General features: G+C 43.6%; 1 protein-coding gene across 3 annotated transcripts in view; it reads right to left on the bottom strand.

Annotated features, from left to right (window-relative positions):
- Positions 1-20,034, bottom strand: part of LOC149932805 (uncharacterized) — a 185,647-nt gene that overhangs the window by 3,698 nt on the left and 161,915 nt on the right. The window contains exons 3-15 of one of the 3 annotated variants that reach the window (XM_090156968.1): positions 12,538-12,653; positions 11,614-11,767; positions 7,438-7,725; positions 7,090-7,374; positions 6,908-7,023; positions 6,692-6,845; positions 6,521-6,632; positions 6,275-6,459; positions 6,128-6,208; positions 5,042-5,254; positions 4,842-4,940; positions 2,253-2,393; positions 2,097-2,178 (exon numbers count right to left, since the gene is read on the bottom strand). In XM_090156968.1, the coding sequence (XP_090013094.1) occupies positions 2,097-2,178; positions 2,253-2,393; positions 4,842-4,940; positions 5,042-5,254; positions 6,128-6,208; positions 6,275-6,459; positions 6,521-6,632; positions 6,692-6,845; positions 6,908-7,023; positions 7,090-7,374; positions 7,438-7,725; positions 11,614-11,767; positions 12,538-12,653 (2,026 nt within the window). The remainder of the gene's footprint in view (positions 1-2,096; positions 2,179-2,252; positions 2,394-4,841; positions 4,941-5,041; positions 5,255-6,127; positions 6,209-6,274; positions 6,460-6,520; positions 6,633-6,691; positions 6,846-6,907; positions 7,024-7,089; positions 7,375-7,437; positions 7,726-11,613; positions 11,768-12,537; positions 12,654-20,034) is intronic. The other 2 variants (XM_090156970.1, XM_090156969.1) reach the window with 2 other exon arrangements.

Raw genomic sequence — 20,034 nt, 5'->3', positions numbered from 1 at the left:
CACGCCATTTTTAAGAGAAATTTTGGATATACTTTTTTTTGCTTTTTATACGAAATTCGAGAGTGAATGTGAGAGAATGTTCTTTCTACAATATACGTGTATAACTCGGAGAGGATTCCCTTTGGGGAGTTTTTTTTTAACATATTCAAAACACGAAGGAAGAAATGTCTTAAACTTCATTTTTTATTGTAAAATTCGTATGTCGAACTTTTGACAAATACGGATTGGCTTCTGGGTAGGCAAGGAAACAACAAGTTTTTCAAAAAAAAACGATTTAAAGAAAAAATCAAAAAATTCCTGACGGATTGTGAATGCAAAGAAAGGGTCTCTTACCTATTGCGCAACTTTCCTCGTGAGCTGCGATGCGAAAAATGTTAAGCAAAAGAAGGTTACATTCTCTAACAATCACACTCTTCAGCTCCCCTTCCACGCTACCCGCCCTCCCACCTCCCATCATCCTCATCCTCATCTCGCGAAAATAAAACAAAGCCTTTAAAAACAAATAAAACTCTTCCTCGACAAAATACGAAAATAAATTTATTCCGTTCGGATCTATAAAAGTAACGATTACGAAATTAACAAAAATATTGCAGTTAAAATACACAATATTGCACCTAAAGCTAAGTACCGGATTTACGAAAAATCCGGGAATAAATGACTAATAACTAGGAAATATATCAAAATTATACTATAAGTTAATAAACTATGAAACAGAAACAAAAGATTTGTAATAAAATAACAAAACGACGGCCAGTTAAAAAAATAATGACTACCTCGAAACGAAATACAAAAATATGAGAAGATTATGATAGAAAAAAAACAAGCTGAATTCTTTTGTCTCTACTTGGCAGAAATTAAGAGCAAATCACCTTTTTTCCTCCTATATGACAGTAGAGGGCGGCAGTGACGTCGCATGAGGGGTTCGGAGGGTACAGCAAAGGTAAAGAAGAAGTAGAGATTGAGGTGGTGGGTGGGAGTGTCAAAAGGTCAGGGGCAAATACGAGAAAGAGAGAGAGAAAAACAGAAAAATACACGGTTAGTGAAAACGGAAAAATTACACATTTTTAACACCAGTCAAAAGATAATAAAATTTAACAAGAAGATGGTTTAAGCAAGGATCCTATATGTTAGAAGGATATGAGGCGAGGGACGAAAATGGCAGCGCCGTCGGTGGGTCATGCGCGATAGATAATCCGTCTTTAGATTCCGTCAAGGACAAGAGCGACATTTTATTACCGCCAAAATTTGTCCTTGAGGGAATAGAAACAAGACGTCCCACATTTAGAGGCTCTCTTAATATCGACGGCGTTACCGGCGTTTTGAAAACACGGGCTGGCCGGAGGGCTACCTATCCTTCTAACACATAGGATCCTTGGTTTAAGGAAACCGTAACACCGTTTCGAAACGCAATTTAACGAGAGCCCGTTTAAAGATACGATAGCCTACGAAATCAACAAGTAATGGCTGAAACAGGAACTTGAAATGTGATGGTACAGAGCGTTTGTAGATTTCGTTGTTGGCAAAAATGTTCTCGTGATAAGCTATTGTGTACGTTAACGGATTCTTAGTAATGATCGCGTTACGGTACGGGTTGAACAGTTTCCTTTTTACAGACATTGTAATAATGTGACCAAGCTCCATCACCGAAAGAAACAGTAAAACACCCGAAGATCTTTAACGTGAAGGTCATTACGAAGGTCGCCATTGTCGGTTCAGAGTCGCCGAACGTAGGGGATTCCAAAAGGCAAATTTCGTGCCAGGTGCTCGTCAAAGACCAATTACATTCCCCAAACTTCTCCCTTAATGAGCAAATTGCGCCGCATTTTAAGGGCGGCGACACAAATAATTACAAATCCACCATCTTGGCGCTAATTAGTTTAAGAACGAAAATTCCCCTTGTATGACAGAGGCCCACTTCCATCTGAATAATCCACGCGGGATCCCCCACACTCAACCTAATCATGGAAGACACGGCTTTGAACCAACTTTATTATAATTTGTAATTTTGGTGTCGTCATTAATAAGACGGTGGGCGTTCTCTCATTGTAGGCCTCGGTTCAGTATTATCGAATGGCAAGCTTATAAGTGTGTCTTACTTTTTAAGAGGCACGGGGCTTCCACCGTGGGAATGTCCTCCGTTGCGAGTATCAGGAACAGGGCACGTCACCATCATGTAAGCTATACGAAATGGGTTTATTTGAATCGCGATACATCGTTTCGGAACTAATAAAAGACGACTGATTTGTCCGTACCTTTTTCAGCTTTTCTTCTCTTTCGTTTATTGCAAATTTTGACGGCGCACACTGACAGTACGATGGCGGCGATGAAAAACAGAATGCCGCCAACGACGCCGGCCGTAATCGCTTTGCTCTTGTTTTGTTCGTGATTGACCACTGAACGCGCGAAAAGAGTGTCCGGTTATATACGACGGATTTAAAGGGGAACGGTCAAGCTTTAACCAGTTAGATAGCCCTATAGCCCATTAAAAAATAAATTTATGGCGAAAACCGCATAAAAAAATATTGAGTGGTTAATTTTTAACAAAGTAAAGAAATTTCGGGAAATCGAAAAGCGCGCGTCCGCCGCGACACCTGGTGAGAAGTCGGTGAGACAAAGAAACAACGTAAAAGCGCGCGCTGCTGAAGGCGCGAAAAATTTGTTTTGCACGCGCGGCGCGTTTCAATTATAAGAGACCTTAGCCTAAATTGCGCGATTTTAAAAGTTACGATAGTTCGCAAATCGCTCATACGGGGTTAGGGGCGCTGGCGGTAGCCCCTAAGATGGCGGCGAAAATTCAAACCCAAACACTTGGCGTTATTTTTCGTTTCAGCTTTTTGGGCCAAAAGCTATTTTTTCAAGACAAAAAAAGGGACGTGTTAGTATATTGAACGTCTTGTTAATCTTTTGATACGGAAATAAGGCCATATTTAGAAAAGCTAGGCCGTTCCCGTTTAAGGCCTATTCACGAGATCTGACATTTTTGCAAAACACTGTTGACCAACACGTGCATGGCCAGTGGCGTAGCCAGAAATTCGTCAAGGGGGAGGGTCGAAGTATGTGAATTTTAAGAGGGGTTCGAGAAGGGGGTCGAAATTTAGTACAGTCAAAGGATACCCCCTTGTCTACCGAAATTTTCAAAGGGGGGAGTGCTGGTGAAGAGACGATGGGCTCCTATTGAACCCGGCCCCAAAAAAAGCACGCTCGTGGGCCCTTTTCCAGGGTGGGGGGGGCTGAGAATTTGGCCCCCACCCCTCCTTGACATCCTCTCTGAATGGTCCACGCAACCGCTTTCGTCGGCTACAATTTGAAGAACAGTCGATTTTTCATTTCGACGTTTAGCTCTAAATATTTTAAATTTCATAATTTTCGTACACATACTTTTCATTACGATAAACTAAATTACAATATTATTGTTAAATACCATAATTAATGTACATTTATTGAATTTTAGAGTAGAATAAATATTTTTCTCGTGGAGCATGTGAGCATGGGCAAAATATTGATAATTTATTATTATTTGGCACATGGTGTGAATAGGGTGACCAGGGAAAGGCTTTGAAAATTTTATAGGAAAAATTGAAACTTTTGGGGATAATTATAGGAAATTAATAAGCGAATTATAGGAAAATATAGGACACTAAATAGGAAAATATAGGAAAAATAATAATGTAACTATTGCACATCGGTACCAGTTGAAATATTGATAATTTTTTGTACACTGACTACTTATATTATTGGATCACTTAGTACATTTCCAGATTTTGTTCGATAGTTTTCAATAGATGTTCTCTGACACGGTCACATTGCCGAAATAAGGACTAGACCTACTAGGCACAACCCTATGGGCCCCAACCAACGGAAAAAAATTGCGCACTGAAAAATCAGTGGACTTTCATTGATTCGATTTCAGAGAAAAACATATCAGGCTTGTTGCTTTATTATTTGAAAGATCATTATTATTGTGACATAAGCTCAGCATCGGGACACACGAGTTTTGCGTTTTTACGCTTTCCTTAAATGGGCCCCCATCAACTTAGTGCATAGGGCCCCCATCAACTTAGTGCATAGGGCCCCACCTTCAGTGAATGTGGCACTGCACGTACATATAAAATTCTTTAATTTCCAAAAGACCGTAAAATTTAAGAAACATAGGAAAATAGGTGATAATAAAGGAATTTATAGGACGGCATTGAAAATATAGGAAGTCTGGTCAAAAACTACGCTCATCAACAAAGTTGGGCAAAATTGTTGGCTCGCGCGAATAGGCCTTAAAGGGGAACGGCCAAGCTTTTCCAAATATGGCCTTATTTCCGTATCAAAAGATTAACAAGACGTTCAATATACTAACACGTACCTTTTTTTGTCTTGAAAAAATAGCTTTTGGCCCAAAAAGTTGTAACGAAAAATAACGCCAGGTGTTTGGGTTTGAATTTTCGCCGCCATCTCAGGGGCTGCCGCCATCTTAGGGGCTGCCGCCAGCGCCCCTAACCCCGTATGAGCGATTTGCGAACTATCCTAACTTTTAAAATCGCGCAATTTAGGCTTAAGTCTCTCATAACTGGAACGCGCCGCGCGTGCAAAACAATTTTTTTTGCGTCTTCAGCAGCGCGCGCTTTTACGTTGTTTTTCTGTCTCAGCGACTTCTCACCAGGTGTCGCGGCGGACGCGCGCTTTTCGATTTCCCGAAATTTCTTTATTTTATTAAAAATTAACCACTCAATATTTTTTGACGCGGTTTTCGCCATAAATTGTTGTTTTCAATGGGCTATAGGGCTATAGGGCTATCTAACTGGTTAAAGCTTGGCCGTTCCCCTTTAAAAGGAGTCCATTTGAAAGCTTACCCGGGATTTCGAAGAGAACATCCGGCGACGCCTCGCCAACCGACATGATGGAGTAGGAAAACACGCGGAACTGGTACTTGCCTCCCGACAGCTTTTTGACTAAAATGGAGACGGAACAATTAATTGTGACGCGAAAACATTTCGGTGTCCGGAGACATTTGGAAAATACAGGCTGTAGGAGAAGGAAGGCGTATATTTACTCGTGGCTTCGCTGATCCCCTCGCCGATGGGTCCAATGCGCTGCCAGGATTTTTCGGTGGTACGCCATTCCACGAAGTAAAAGGCGACGGGTATCGTCAGGTTCAAGGGCGGCGCCCAAGTTATCTTGACCCCTTCTTTGGTTTTGACCACCGTGACGTTGCGAGGGGGCCACGGCTTCGGTCCTACGACGGTAGGAGATGGCTCAGTGGTACCTGCGGTTTACATGGTACACAAGGGGAATGCGTCGGGCTGACATGATGTCGCCGACACGACAACGACACCGCGTCTTCCCCGAGTTTTCGTTTTATCCGCTTAAGTATTCTAACTCGCTACTCATTTCTCATACAACGGAAACCTCCCGATTCAAAAAATACTAACCGTGAAAAACGAATAATTTTTTAAGCCACGCCAATCGTATAATAATTATATTTCGACTTCCGCTTAGAACTAAAAATTTACATCTAAAGGAAAAGAATATAATTTATCATTTATTTTCTCGGGAATATTTTATCGTTGGATCTCTTCGCGTTACGAATGAGAAATGAGAATGGTTATTTTTTACGACTTTTCTATAGAGAAACTCTAAAGAAAAAGCGGCAATGAAAACGAACGAAAATAAATATTAATAACGGAAGCTTTTCTTTCGAGATTCGGGTTATTTTCGTTAGCAGGCAAAAAAAGAATTATCCTGGCATGACACGTTCGAAATTTGATTTATCTTCAAAGTGTCGAGGGAATATTTAGGTTAAAAAAAATATTTCTGGATAGATTGAGTGGCGTTATAGCTTCAAACATACACGGTCCCCTTTATATCAGTGATTACGGGTGGCATGACACGGGTTGACTCTTATTTACGGCGCAAGCACACACTCACACTCACGAGAACATTTGGTGGTGTTGGTGTTGGAACGGGTCGTGGTAGCGTGATTTCATTCGGGTTTTTTGTCACCGAAAGGGGATTCGTACGAACATGCTTCAATAAGGCGAAGGAATATTTTCAATAACGTATCAACTTTTGATCATATTCAAAATAATCGGCTTAAAGGGAGGCGTACGAAGACGAGGAGTATCGAAATGATAATTACCCGATGGTTTCTGTACTGTCGGAATGTACGTCGATCCGTCGCTGTACGTCGGGAACGGCTGGTCGGTACTAAAGTTCCACGCTGCGGAACGATGGAAAAATTAAAAGTTCGCTCCTTTTTCGGCTACGGTAGAAATAAACGAGTTACTTTTAGTTCTGGCTTGCACGATTTCGCTGAACCTTCCGTCGCCCAGGACGTTCTTGGAGAGCACTTGAAAGTCGTACAGGCTATCCGGTTGAAGATTGTACAAAGTGATAGTCGTGGCGGCGTCCGGAATCACCTTTATCGTTCGCCACTCACTGTCTCCCTGGTCTGCTAAGCGGTACCTGTAACTTGGAGATCTTCGTGCAACGGCGTGCTCGAGCGTAGCGGAGAAGAGAAAGGAAGACTTACCAAACCACGTAGCTTTGTTCGTAGCCTCCGTCGTAGGCCGGAAGCCAGGTCACAGTGGCGGCAAAGGCACTGGTGTTGACAGATACATTCGTAGGTGCGTGAGGCGTCGTACCTACGAAAAAATCTCTAGTTAGTTACGAGGGGCACTTTTCGTCAACACGGCGAGCTTACCCTCGACTAGGAGCAAGGTGCTAGTGACCAGCGTCGCGATTTCGTTTTCGAGAACGCATTCGTAAATGCCATGGTCTTCTTTTTTTAACCCTTTTATCGTCAGGTTCCCTCCCCTCAACACGCTTCGATCTTTAGGCAGTTTCTCCAAATCGGCCTGAAACGAAACGGTTTGTTGAAAACGGAAATAGTCGAAGATGGCGGCGGTATCGGCCGTACTCGTCTCCACGTGATAGTTGGCTTCGGTTGTCCTACTCCATCGCACGGCATCTTCACTTCGCTATTAATGGCTCCTTGGTAGGTATCTTTCGGTTTCACCGTGAACATCGGGGGTTCTGGGGGCGATGGACGAAATATCGGTTATTCAGTAGCGTCGTGAAAAATAAGAAGTAAGAGAGTACCTCTAACGAGAACTTCCATGACGCTGGAAGTACCAGCGGTTCCGTGGATATTGTAAGGGGTGCACCTGTACATGCCCTGGTGTTCTTGACTGACCCTTTGGAAGAGCAAAGAGCCGTTATTGAGCGTGACCACACCGGGCGTGGAATTAGGGTCGAAAGGCCGTCTGTCTTTGGTCCACGTAATGAACTGAAAAGGAGGATTGGCCTGAACGTAGCACCGCACCACTCCCGACAGCCCCAGAGGAAGATACTGGATCGTCGGCGAGTACGTCACTCGAGCGGGATCTAAGGACAACGAGAACAACGAGTTCCACGATGACTGCTATAAGGAAAATACGGAAGACGTACATTCGACACTCAGATAGGCGGACGCGCTTTCGGGGTTGCCAATTCCGTTGGTAACCTCGCAAGTATATCGGCCAGAATCTTCGGAGGATGTCGGATTGATAAAGAGCGTCCCGTCCCGTCGCACCAACGTCCTGGTCTCCAGCCAGGACAACTGAGAAATCTCCACTCCGTTGTGGAACCACCGATGCGAGACGTTCGAAGGGAGCGCCTTCGCCTCGCAGATAAACTCGGCTTTGTCCCCTTCCAGTTTCGTGATGTTTCGAGGAGGCACGGTAATCACAGCTGGTCCTAAGTCACGTCACCGCGAACAAAGTTCAATTATATTCGCTTGAAGAGCACACTCGCGTCCCCGACTAACTTATATTATCGACTTTGGACAAATCAACTACCTCACCCGAATCTAGATCAACTTCATGGTTCTTTAGGGGAGACGCCGATCGTAGGCAAGCGCAAATATTAAACAAGCCCGCTAAATAAGCCTAATATATTTAGCTGGACATCTAACGTTATTACGTGGATGCTTTGTGGAAGAGATTATCGAAGTTGGTACGTTGGCGGCCGTTTATTCGTCCAAGCCTCGACTAAAATCAAACTATCTATAGCGACAGTTGGGGCTTAGAATTTGAAAAATGATCGCGGCTTGTAAAAATATTTCTATATTTTGATATAGAGCTTGGACAAATCGTGGTCATTAGTAAATATCTCCCTTAATATTTAAGTCGCCCAAGAAAATAAAGGATTCGGAAGGAAAATGGGTATATATAACATAATCGTGGTCATTAGAAAATTTAGAGGGAGGGAAGCGAAATATATCAAAAACGCGTGACGGAGAAAGAGGAAGAATTTTCGAGGGAACGATAAAATGACTTTGTTTAGAGAGACGCGCTTAAGCGTCGAAAGTAACAAATACGAGCGGGGAGTACAGAATGGACGTTTTTAAAAATGAAAGGCGATGATGGGCGAGGAGGGATAAGGCACCGCGGGACTTATGGAAAAGGCACCGGGGAAAAGGATACGACAGCGCCATCTATAGGGAAGAGTCGCGTCTTAAATTACGGAGGTTTGCGAAGGGAAATTTACGAGCGTTTTACGAAATAAGCTCTCGCCAATACTACGGGCGAGGATTACTCGGAACCCCAGTTCGCTTCTTCATCGCGGGCAATATTGTCAAAACCCATTCGGGCCCCGCGAGGGCCTTTCGTCGAAGGGAACCGTCGCCTATGATCACGTTTGTCCATAGCGAGTATAAATGAAAGCTTCCGCGATGATTAGAGGGTTCGTAGAAGGGGTTCTATCGGCGCCCCGTCGCTCGACGCCCTAAAATAATGGCTCGCTGGCCGAATATTTTAATAGGCGTAGATCGACGTCGGACCATCGCCCAAAAGTTTGGCGAGTGGGTATTAGCATAAAATTACGTCGCTTTGACCTTTTCCCGAGATTAAATCCGGCTCCCTCTCCACCAGCCGGAAAACTAGCGCGTAAACTTAAGTAAATCATCGATTAAGAGCGCGACAGTTTAATCCTTAGGGGCGAAAAGACCGACTCGAGAGCGCGCGACGAGAAAAAGGGAAAGCAAATATATATTACGTCGTTCTTCGTCAAAAGCAATAAAAAAAACCCCCGGCAAACAGGAGAGAAAACCCAGTTTAAACAGGAGCGAGAACCCAGTTTAAATCCACTCGGAAGGAAAAGGTTGAAAGGCAAAAATGACTGAAATTAAGTTTACATAATTATTTAAATTAAAAAAGGGAAAAGTGGAAATATTTGCCATTTTTCCCCTCGTTCGCGAACGTTTCAATTCGTTCTCTACCGTTTGGCGAATTGACTAAAAGATTGGCAACAATTTTTAAACAAATTACGGTACTTTTTAAGAATTTGCTGGTTGAAATATTTATTGACAGGAATCCGTACCTCTACTTGGAATGCTTATTCTGGCGTATCGCGTATGGTAAGACCACTCTGACGGCTTTGGCCCCGCCTACGAGTGAAAAAATCCCATTTGAGCGCTCCCCTCTCACGTTGTTGTTTGTTAAGTTAACATAAGCCGCGTTTACACTAGACACTTTGGAACCGTTTATAAATGGTTTCGAAAGGTAAAATTTAACATTTACGGTGTCAACTGTATTAATAGTCATACGATAAATACATTCGACATCAAAATGTTACAATTTGATATTTCGAAACCGTATTAAAACGGTTCTAAAGTGTCTAGTGTGAACGCGGTTTAGTGACGTCAAAAAAACCGTCAGACCCATCGAGACGAAAATCTGCCGCGATAAGCATTCCAAGTAGAGATATGGATTCCTGTTACTGAATATTGAAAAGGGGTTTCTTTTACCACTGACAAAGATTTGCTCGATCACTTTTATAATTAGACTAGATTAAAATTTTATAGCCGAAAAAGTGTATACTCTAAGAAGTAAGATTGTCTTTATATCCTTCGATGTACTTCAGCGTTGCCACAATATTTTCAGATTCAAATTCCCTCACCATTTTAAGATATTTTAGCTATTTTAATATCCAAGGCATCCAGCGACTTTTAAAGCCCTAAACTCAGGTGTCCGGGTTACAATGCGTAGGCCAAAATGGCAATTTTCTAATTTACGTTTATCAGAAGTTAATTAATTAAATTCAAATTATATTTTAAACGTTAAATAATTTAACAAAAAATTAATTAATGCAACATTGAAAATTACCAGAACCTTCAGGAATCTAAATAATAATAAAAGGATTTGCCTTCCAAAATGTTTCAAGATAATTAAACTAAACGACCTTTCAATGAGGTTTTTAGAAATTCTGAAAGTTCCCCGACCTTTCCTGACGTTTTTGAAATTCTATAAATTCCCTGACCTCTCCCCAACTTTTTACAAATTATATAATTTCCCGACCTTTCCCTGATTTCATACAAATTATATAAATTCCCCGGCCTTTCCCTGACTTTTTACAAATTATATAAATTCCCCGACCTTTCCCTGACTTTTTACAAATTATAAAATTCCCCGGCCTTTCACTAACTTTTTACAAATTATATAATTTCCCGACCTTTCCCTAACTTTTTACAAATTCTATAAATTTCCCGACCTTTCCCCAACTTTTTACAAATATAAATTTCCCGACCTTTCCCCGACTTTTTACAAATTATATAAATTCCCCGACCTATCCCTAACTTTTTACAAATTATATAATTTCCCGACCTTTCCCTAACTTTTTACAAATTCTATAAATTTCCCGACCTTTCCCCGACTTTTTACAAATTATATAAATTCCCCGGCCTTTCCCTAACTTTTTACAAATTATATAATTTCCCGACCTTTCCCTAACTTTTTACAAATTCTATAAATTTCCCGACCTTTCCCCAACTTTTTACAAATAATATAAATTTCCCGACCTTTCCCCGACTTTTTACAAATTATATAAATTCCCCGACATATCCCTAACTTTTTACAAATTATATAATTTCCCGACCTTTCCCCAACGTTTTACAAATTATATAAATTTCCCGACCTTTCCCCGACTTTTTACAAATTATATAAATTCCCCGGCCTTTCCCTAACTTTTTACAAATTATATTATTTCCCAACCTTTCCCTGATTTTATACAAATTATATAATTTCCCGACCTTTCCCCGACTTTTTACAAATTATATAATTTCCCGACCTTTCACTAACCTTTCACAAATTACATAAATTCCCTGACCTTTCACAAATTCTTAAAATTCCCCGACTTATTTCCCTGACTTTTAGGGCTATTTTAAATTTTACGACTTGATCCTGATTTTCCTATTTCTGATCTGTGGCAACCCAGTACGTCCTAATCCACGATAGTCTCGTCATAATCCGCAAACGATACGTCAAAATAATATCAGAAAGGAATCATATGACGGAAAAAGGGTTAAGCTTAGTTCTCACTGGCGCGCGTAACTGAGTGTTTCTCAACATAAGCACGTACAAAGTTTCGACGCGCTTCAAAAAATACACGATTACGGGCGCTAGTGGAAACCAAACTTGAACGCTTAGGAGAGGGGTTCCGTCCGCGCAATAACCCGATGGATTGATACGGCAGTGATTGCGGGGCGAAATTGAGTCGGGCTAATAAGTCAGTCGCAGAGCGGCGAGTACGAGAAGAGAGGCCGGGACGACGTCGGGGTCAAGGATGGGGAGAGGGGACTGGGCGTACCTGCCACTATCACTTTGGAGACGGCAGTGACACTTCCTTCACGATTTCTCGCCATACAGAGGTAATCGCCTATATCCGTGGTCTGGATTTTAGCCATCAGTAACTCCGTCGGCAGGATATGAAGGTTCGCACCTTCTTCTAAGGGCATGTTATCCTGGCAAAGAGAGAAAGACTGCTCTTAATAATTATCGTCGCAGAGTCTCCGTGCGTGTGTTTCGACAACAGCAACCGGAGGAGCCGAATACAGCCGGAAGTGGCGCCATCCATTTCGGGACAAAGAATAAATTAGCCTCTCGCGGATATAGCTAAACGCAATTAGCCCCTTTCAGCCAAATTTACTCGATCGAGCGCGAAATTATTCCCGATTCGGCGGCCTTTAAAATTATTCACTGGGACGCGTCTCTTCTGCCGCGAGCGTGGACGTTCCCTACATTTAACACGCTTAACGCCGTACCCAAACGTATATAGTCACCCACGCCGCGTCTAACATTACTGTGGCTAGCATTTACCCCCCCCTCCCACACTTTAATTTAATTATCCACATCTATTTCCGTGGAATACGCCACAAACGACAAGACACATTTCAAATATACGCGTACCTCGTCTCGCTGAAAACAAAATGATTAAAATCCAAATTTATATTTCGCATTTACGCTACAGTCGTAGTATTCTTCGGACTATTAAAAGCCTAACTCGAAACGCGGAAAAGCAAATACGAAAAAGGCTTCGCAGCCGCTGGAAACAAATTGTTATTTAACGTAAACACGACGTTTCTCCGCCGGATTAAACCAGCGAATTTTCCGAGCGAATAAACTGAGCGTCGAAGGGACGGGTTCGGCTGACGAGCCTTACATCGGCGCGAAACGGTTGGAACACTTCTACAGGCGCTAGTAGTTCAAAAATAGAGCAAATTTCGAAACTCACCTTGTACCAGATGATAGCTGGCGTTGGCGTACCGTCGGCTTCGCAGGGAAGAGATACCGATTCCCCTACTTTCACGTACACCACCTCGGGAGGCTTCGTCTTAAAATGCGGAGGCGCTGTGGAAAAGATAAAAAGCCGTATTCACTTAACCAGTCTCGTCGTATTAGTAAGAAAACCGCGAGTGGTACCCGCCGCCGGGAGACCTATAAGGAGGCCCCCCGATCAATTGAAAAAAAAAGCGCGGCTAAAGGAGGGAATCTGGTACCGCCTGCGCGACACCATCCCCGCTAAAGCAACGCGCGGAAAGGCGTGGGTTCGGACTGTATATAGTCAGAGAACGAACGCGATAAAAAAAATCATAGGGATGAAAGATGGCCCTAAACGGAGCTATCGGTCTAATTTCTTATCGACTAGCATTAAAGAGGAGGATTACGACGAGGGCAAGAGGCAGCCAGCCAGAGACGCGGAGAGAGAGGGAGGGAAGATAAGTACGGCGGCGATTCATTAGTCCACCTCAAAAAATTCGGGAGAATAATTCGGGGAAGATGAAAAAGATTAGACTCGGCGAATAAAATTTCAAAAAAAAAAGACGGCGGAGAGAAGAGAGTGCATCAGCGGCAGCCCATGCCGAATCATTGACCGTATTAGCAACCTCGAAAAAGGGGGACTCTTCTCGGGGGTTTTCCTCCCCATCTTCTTTTAATCCGGCTCGAAACCGTACGCTAATTTCGGCAGATAAATGGAATTAATAAAATGAATAGGGGCTCAAAAACGGCACTGTTTATCTAAGGGCGCCGAAAGCGTTCTCGGAAATCAGCGAAACAATTTCGAGGTATTTAAAGAAGGGAATCCCCTCTCCTCCCTCCCAATGCCAAAAGGATCAAGTTAACGGTAACAAATTTTGAAAACACACTCCGCAATTCGTGATCGGTTAAAGTTACGCCCGAGCACGAGACGGTCGCTAAGTACACGTTAAACAGGGAAGTTATACCCCGGGGGGATGTACTCGGTTCAAAGCGTCGCGGAAATTTAAGAGAGCCGACATCGAAATTACTCTCGTTCCTCCCTTTTCCGATACGCTGCCCCTCCCAGGTCATCCCCAGACGTTTCGAGCCGTTGTACCATTTTCTAACTTCCATAAGAACTAAGCCTCGATCTATATAGGATAGAGAGTAGGTTTTTATTAAATTGAAAATGCCTATATCCGTCTGGAGCGCTCTCTCCGTACGAGAGCGGAAGGGACGCGCTGACCTTTACCAGAAAGCCAACAGTTTCTCAGACCTAACTCACCCTCCCCTCTTTTATTGGACTGACTAAATTTTGGGCTCGGAATCGTCCGGGGGTCTCCCGGATGCGGTAGCCAAGGAAACCAAAATATCCACGTGGGAGTTGCGAAAAGAATTTCGTTGCTAAGTATACTCGGCGCTGCCATCTTCCGGGGGAGAGACGGAGAGAGCCCGTAATAATACGGAGCGCTCTCCGCCCAGAGTATATACGTAGATGGAAGCCGGAGGGCGGGAAAGAAGTAGACGAACCACCGCGGATAAAGGAGGAGTTTTAAATAAATTCGGATAAACCCCTGGCTAGGAAAAGAAAATTCGGTTAGGCGAGGAAAATTACGCTACGGTAAAAGATATATTAAGAGAGACGCCTGGCGGCCAGGTCGGGAATATTTTCCATTTCAAATAGGATGGGAGCTTTCGAATCGCTGTTTTAGAGAAAAGCGTCGGCGTGTTCGGGGACAACGGCGACTGAGATAATTTCGGAGTTCCGCCAAAGGCGCCTCTTCCCTTCCCACCCTTTCGAAGACGACTGGCCAGGACTCTCGGATGATAAATCCGAGCTCTCTCCTAAGCGGGAAAAACGACAGGGGTACGTGTCGTTTCCCTCCCTCCCTCACCATTCGATAAAAGCGTTGAGCTTGATTTTCGGCGTTCTGGAGATCGAAACTTAGGTAAATGTTATTCGCAGTCAACTCTAGGTTGTCGCGGAAGGAGTTATTGACCATTCTACTCTCGATCCCGAAGGGATTTTTACATCAGTTCCCAAAAGGAAAGGGCGCGTGGGAGGGGTGGAGCCCAAGTTACTAGCTTAGTTAGCGGCCAAATAGGGGAGCAAACGGATGGAAAATATTCCTAAATCGACGGATACGACAACGATTTTTCTCAGTTGTTAATTAAAACAAAGTCTCCCACCCACCTCCACCGGATCTTTTTCGCGGCAGTTTCGTGTTCCGAATAAGGTCAAAGGAGGTCATATTGCGGTAAACGAGAAAATGGAATAAATCAATATTAGATTTTAGTAAAAATTGATAAAGTCGCGATTGGATTTAGAATTATAGCCGTTCATTAACGACGTTCTTCGTCGTAAAAGAGAGGACATTTCGGGAGAAAATAACCTTTAAAAAAAAGTGTCGGTGAAAGAGGCGAAATCTGTCACGAAGCTAAGATCCTCTTTTCTCGCTGGAACACGAGGTTCGCGTTACCCAAAATTGAATTAAATGGCTCCTGTCAAGTCATAGTCTCAGCAACGGCGGACGCCACCGACAACTAACTCTTAACCTCGCGTTGAGCCGCGGATTCACCTTGGGACGTATATAAGCAACGGAAAAAAGAAGAGACGGGGAGTTAAAGGATCTAACGGTATGCGCGAGCGAGAAAGAGCGCCCTAAGCGAATACGTTGCAGTCGAACATCAACGGACAGTTAGGTGGAAAAGAGAAAGCGGGTATGGTCTGCTTGAAACGTCTTCTCCGGTCGAGTTGAAGGTAATCGCGGCCACCAACAATAGTACGAGACGAGTTAACGCCATGTCCCCGATTCCCAATATATTTTCTAAGCGATAGAAAGATCGGTTGAAGGCAGGCGCTGGAAGGAGAAGTTCCCAGTGACAGGCGGGGATGCCATTTTCCAGGGGGGGGGGGGGGCGAGAAACCGACCGATGGAAAGTAATAAAAAAGCGGCTCCAGCAAGGAAAACATATACTCTGCCGGTCGCCATCTTCTTGACTACTGGAGCGTTAACATCGTATTGAGTTGGAAGAGCAAATACGGAGGGACCCGCGCCTTATAGTCGGGGCCCAATTCCCCCGTCCTATCAACTACAAATATAGTAGCGAACCGTTCCTTAGCAAATATGGTAAATACGACTTAGTACGAGGCCAATATACACTACCGAACGCTCGTGTCAATAAATCGCCCAAACCCGAGCGAGTACAGTGGTTTTCCCAATTTGCAAAAATGAGATACAGTATAGGAAATTAAAATTTTAAATAACCAATTTTTAAAGGGGTATGTTTTTAAATAATTAACGTTTAAGCGTCGGTACTACATGGACGTATGTAGTGGTATTTTTAACTTTAAAACTGGACGTAAATTTCGAATCCAGTCAATTTCGCGTAACTGAACGTTAATTTTGAAACCAGTCACTTTCGCGTTACTGAACGTTAATTTTGAAACCAGTCAATTTCGCGTACTGGACGTAAATTTCGAAACTAGTCAATTTACGCGTAACTGAACGTTAATTTTGAATCCAGTCAATTTCGCGTAACTGAACGTTAATTTTGAAACCAGTCACTTTCGCGTTACTGAACGTTAATTTTGAAACTAGTCAATTTCGCGTTACTGAACGTTAATTTTGAAACCAGTCACTTTCGCGTAACGGAACGTTAATTTTGAAACCAGTCGCTTTCGCGTAACTGAACGTTAATTTTGAAACCAGTCACTTTCGCGTAACTGAACGTTAATTTTGAAACCAGTCAATTTCGCGTAACTGGATGTAAATTTCGAAACTAGTCAATTTACGCGTAACTGAACGTTAATTTTGAATCCAGTCAATTTCGCGTAACTGAACGTTAATTTTGAAACCAGTCACTTTCGCGTTACTGAACGTTAATTTTGAAACCAGTCAATTTCGCGTAACTGGACGTAAATTTCGAAACTAGTCAATTTACGCGTAACTGAACGTTAATTTTGAATCCAGTCAATTTCGCGTAACTGAACGTTAATTTTGAAACCAGTCACTTTCGCGTTACTGAACGTTAATTTTGAAACCAGTCAATTTCGCGTAACTGGACGTAAATTTCGAAACTAGTCAATTTACGCGTAACTGAACGTTAATTTTGAATCCAGTCAATTTCGCGTAACTGAACGTTAATTTTAAAACCAACCACTTTCGCGTTACTGAACGTTAATTTTGAAACCAGTCACTTTCGCGTAACTGAACGTTAATTTTAAAACCAACCACTTTCGCGTAACGGAAGGTTAATTTTGAAACCAGTCACTTTCGCGTAACTGGACGTAAATTTTGAAACCATTCAATTTTGACTAACGGGACGCCAGCTTTATACGGTTTCTTAAATGTTGTTAATCGAAGGTGTACTTTTAAAATTGTCTGTGACGAATTTCGTAAAAACCTTGATAGTGAAAGTAGAAAGCAAAGAAGAGTTTCGTCTCGTTAATAAAAGAATAATGAATTTGAAAAGACGCCTTGGAGCGAAAGTGGAAAAGCCGCGAACGCGTGATCGTTTCGCGATGAAATCGAAAACCCGTAGAAGAGCGAAAGGGGTGTTCCCTTTCAGCAGCGCCATTCGGACGTGACCGTTGCGAAGGAGTTTCCATTTAAACATTTTCTTTGATAGCGAGCGGAGAGGGATAAGAAGCAAAAGAAAAAAAAAGGAAATTCGATAGAAAATTCATCGTCTTTAAGCGGAGAACATCGAGAAAACCGTTTTCGCCCAATACCGAAAAAAGTGTTTCTTCTGGATTTCCCCCCTACGCCCCTCGTTTTGCAAATTCTTCCATTCGATAAAAGAGAAGGCCAAACTTTCGGGGAGGGAGTGGAATCCTTAAGAGCGAGAAATAAGGAGTGAGAGAGAGAGGGAAAAAGTTAAAAGGCAAATCGAGTCAGTAGAAGAGAAGAAAAAAGGTTGGTTCTTTTTCTTCGGAGCCGTGGATCTCTTTGTCAACATCCGTCCGTTTTCGTTTCCTTCGACGTGTTAGATCAACGGGAAACCGCTCTAAAGCGACTTTGAAAACGACACCGAAATATCTTTGACGTTCACGGCGATACGCTCTGGGCCCCACGCGCCATCTCTCTCTTAACGTTTTATAACCTCGGCTCGTTCGGCAACTCTCGTCGAACGTTTTGGCGGCCAATTGAGAAAAGATAGCCTATTACCGTCCGGTCATTCTCACTTTGACAATCCCCGCCGATCGACTTTGAGGTGATCCGACAGCCGGAGTGACCTCGCTAGTAACGCGGATTTCACCGGGCACCAACACCGTCCTAACACTGCCGAGACACTCGCGAAATCGATTGATGAGATTGAGCTTTTCGGGAAAACTTTCAAAATATATCGATACTGGGGAGCGCCTACGTCGGGTCGCTGCTAAAAGCCATTTTGACTGTTTTCTCTCTCTCGTCCTATTTTGGCAATTTCTGAGAAAAAGAGGCAATTGGTCGAAGGATACGGAAGAGCTGGACGGAAGAAAAGGGTGTTGCGCCAAAAAGAAACGACCAAAACAAAGCGAATTGAAGTATAGGAAGTCTATAATGCAATCTTATTTTCCGAGAAAAGGACGCCGAAAACTACAACAGCGGACTCCAATGGACAAAGTTCGAAGAAGATTTTTAAAAGTTTATAAACTCAAAAAGGCCATAGAAACAAATATGGATAAAAATAACGGAACAAAAGCGGGAGGCTACGGGTACAAATTTAAATTCAGATTGAACCGATAGAAACTATTCAGTAAAAACCGTCGTCATCTTTACTAGCGGAAAAGATAATGTAAACCTCGTACCGTAGGTTCGAAATAACTGCCTCGCGTGTAGTCAGTAGCGTTTACCCACTTCATGCCGGAACTCCGAAAACATTAGCTCCATAATTACCATGGTAACAAGCGCAACAGAGCGTCATCAACGTTGGCGGTGATAGGACAATACAGTGACCGACGGAGGTCACGTGCCGGCATATGTATCAGATTTGTAGCCCGGTGTACCGAAAACTGACTTGCGAGTGCACACCACCGGAGGTACTCATCATAAGAACCTACGCCAGCGTCCACAAGCATCGCAAGCCTGCACTTTACCTACGTAAGTAAGGAGCCAAAGCCCGTTAGAAATGGCGCCAAAAGGGGAACGACGGGTACACTTCGGCCCAGCGTAACCCGGCACAGGTGGGCCCCACAAGGCCGGGAAACAGGGCCACAGCGCCTCATACGGAGACCCGCCCAATCCTCCAAGGCAACCAGTTTGCACGGACCCTCTCCGTTAGCCTGAGCCGAAACCCAGTGTCCAGCCCATATCTGACCGAAGTCGGAGGTGGAGATAGGACCATTTGATCATAGCTAACATCTCCCAGTGCGCCACCGCCCTTATGGGTTACAAGAGCCGGACCCCGACCCCCGGTAAAGCCACCAGTTATTGCACACTGCGACATTCGAAGCGCCGTCACGTGCCGGCAGTGGGTAAACGCTTCGTTACAAAACTGTCAATCAGAAAGCTCTCAGAATTCAAATCTATAGGGTACGGAGTTCAATATTATCTTTGCTAGCGGTCAAAAGCGGCGGACAACTATATAGAAATGTACGCTAGAAAAATATTCGTAAAAAAATTTGTAATAAACAGCGACGTTGGAAGGAAACGAAGTTTCGAAGCGTAACTTTGGTTGGATGTATTGGTGAGCTTTACCGTTCGTCCGGATAAACCGACACGAATCGCCCTCGAGGAATCCACAATTGAGCCTAGTCTTATCAGTCGGTTGAGTCGAAGGCGGGTAGCGCGGTCGGGATCTTGATACGATTCCGAGCTTTTCATCTTGGCCTGATGAAATTTAAATGAGCATCCTCTCAGGCGAAAGAGTTTCGGGGGAAGATTTTTCCCGAGGCCAAAAAGAAGGCTGAGGCCAAAAAGAAGGCTAGGGCCGATAGATTCCAGAGCTCGCGCACGTTCGAGAGACAGCCACTGTAGAGTCTATAAATCCGAACCGGGCGCCGCTTCAGTTTTCTCTCAATCCGAAGGGAAAGAGCGCCGCCGACGGTAGAGGTAGTCTCGTCCGGGGCTCACCTGGAAGCTACCGCCTTAGAACTAGGATAAGGAGAGCGCCGTTAAACGAATTATCGGGTAAAGACAAACCAAGCTCAAACTGTACTCGGTGGAAACCATTCCGTTCCGAATATCGAAAAACTTTGGTCAAAGATATAGGAACGTAGGAACCACCAAACCCGGAAAGAGAGACTGTATGATGAGACGCGATGGTTCCGTCCCAAAAAAAACAATGCGATAAAATGTTGAAGATGAAAAAGAGAGCCGTATACCCTACTATAGAAGACGGGGAAGCTAACGGATCCGAAGTATAGTGAAAAGCAGCGTCAGTCGATAGTCGAGAGCAAAGCGAATTGTAAGTGAAGTTTGCTGACGTACGGGTTAGCGCGATTCGCGACTCTACGGCCAATCGGGACGGATTTACAACGGTACACGAATAGGAGGAAGCGTAGAAA

Source organism: Leiobunum rupestre, chromosome 8, assembly GCF_980474605.1.
Source record: "Leiobunum rupestre chromosome 8, qqLeiRupe1.1.hap1, whole genome shotgun sequence".
Lineage (NCBI taxonomy): Eukaryota > Metazoa > Arthropoda > Arachnida > Opiliones > Sclerosomatidae > Leiobunum > Leiobunum rupestre.
The sequence above is the reverse complement of the archived record's forward strand: the minus strand, read 5'-3'. Positions and strand labels throughout refer to the sequence as shown.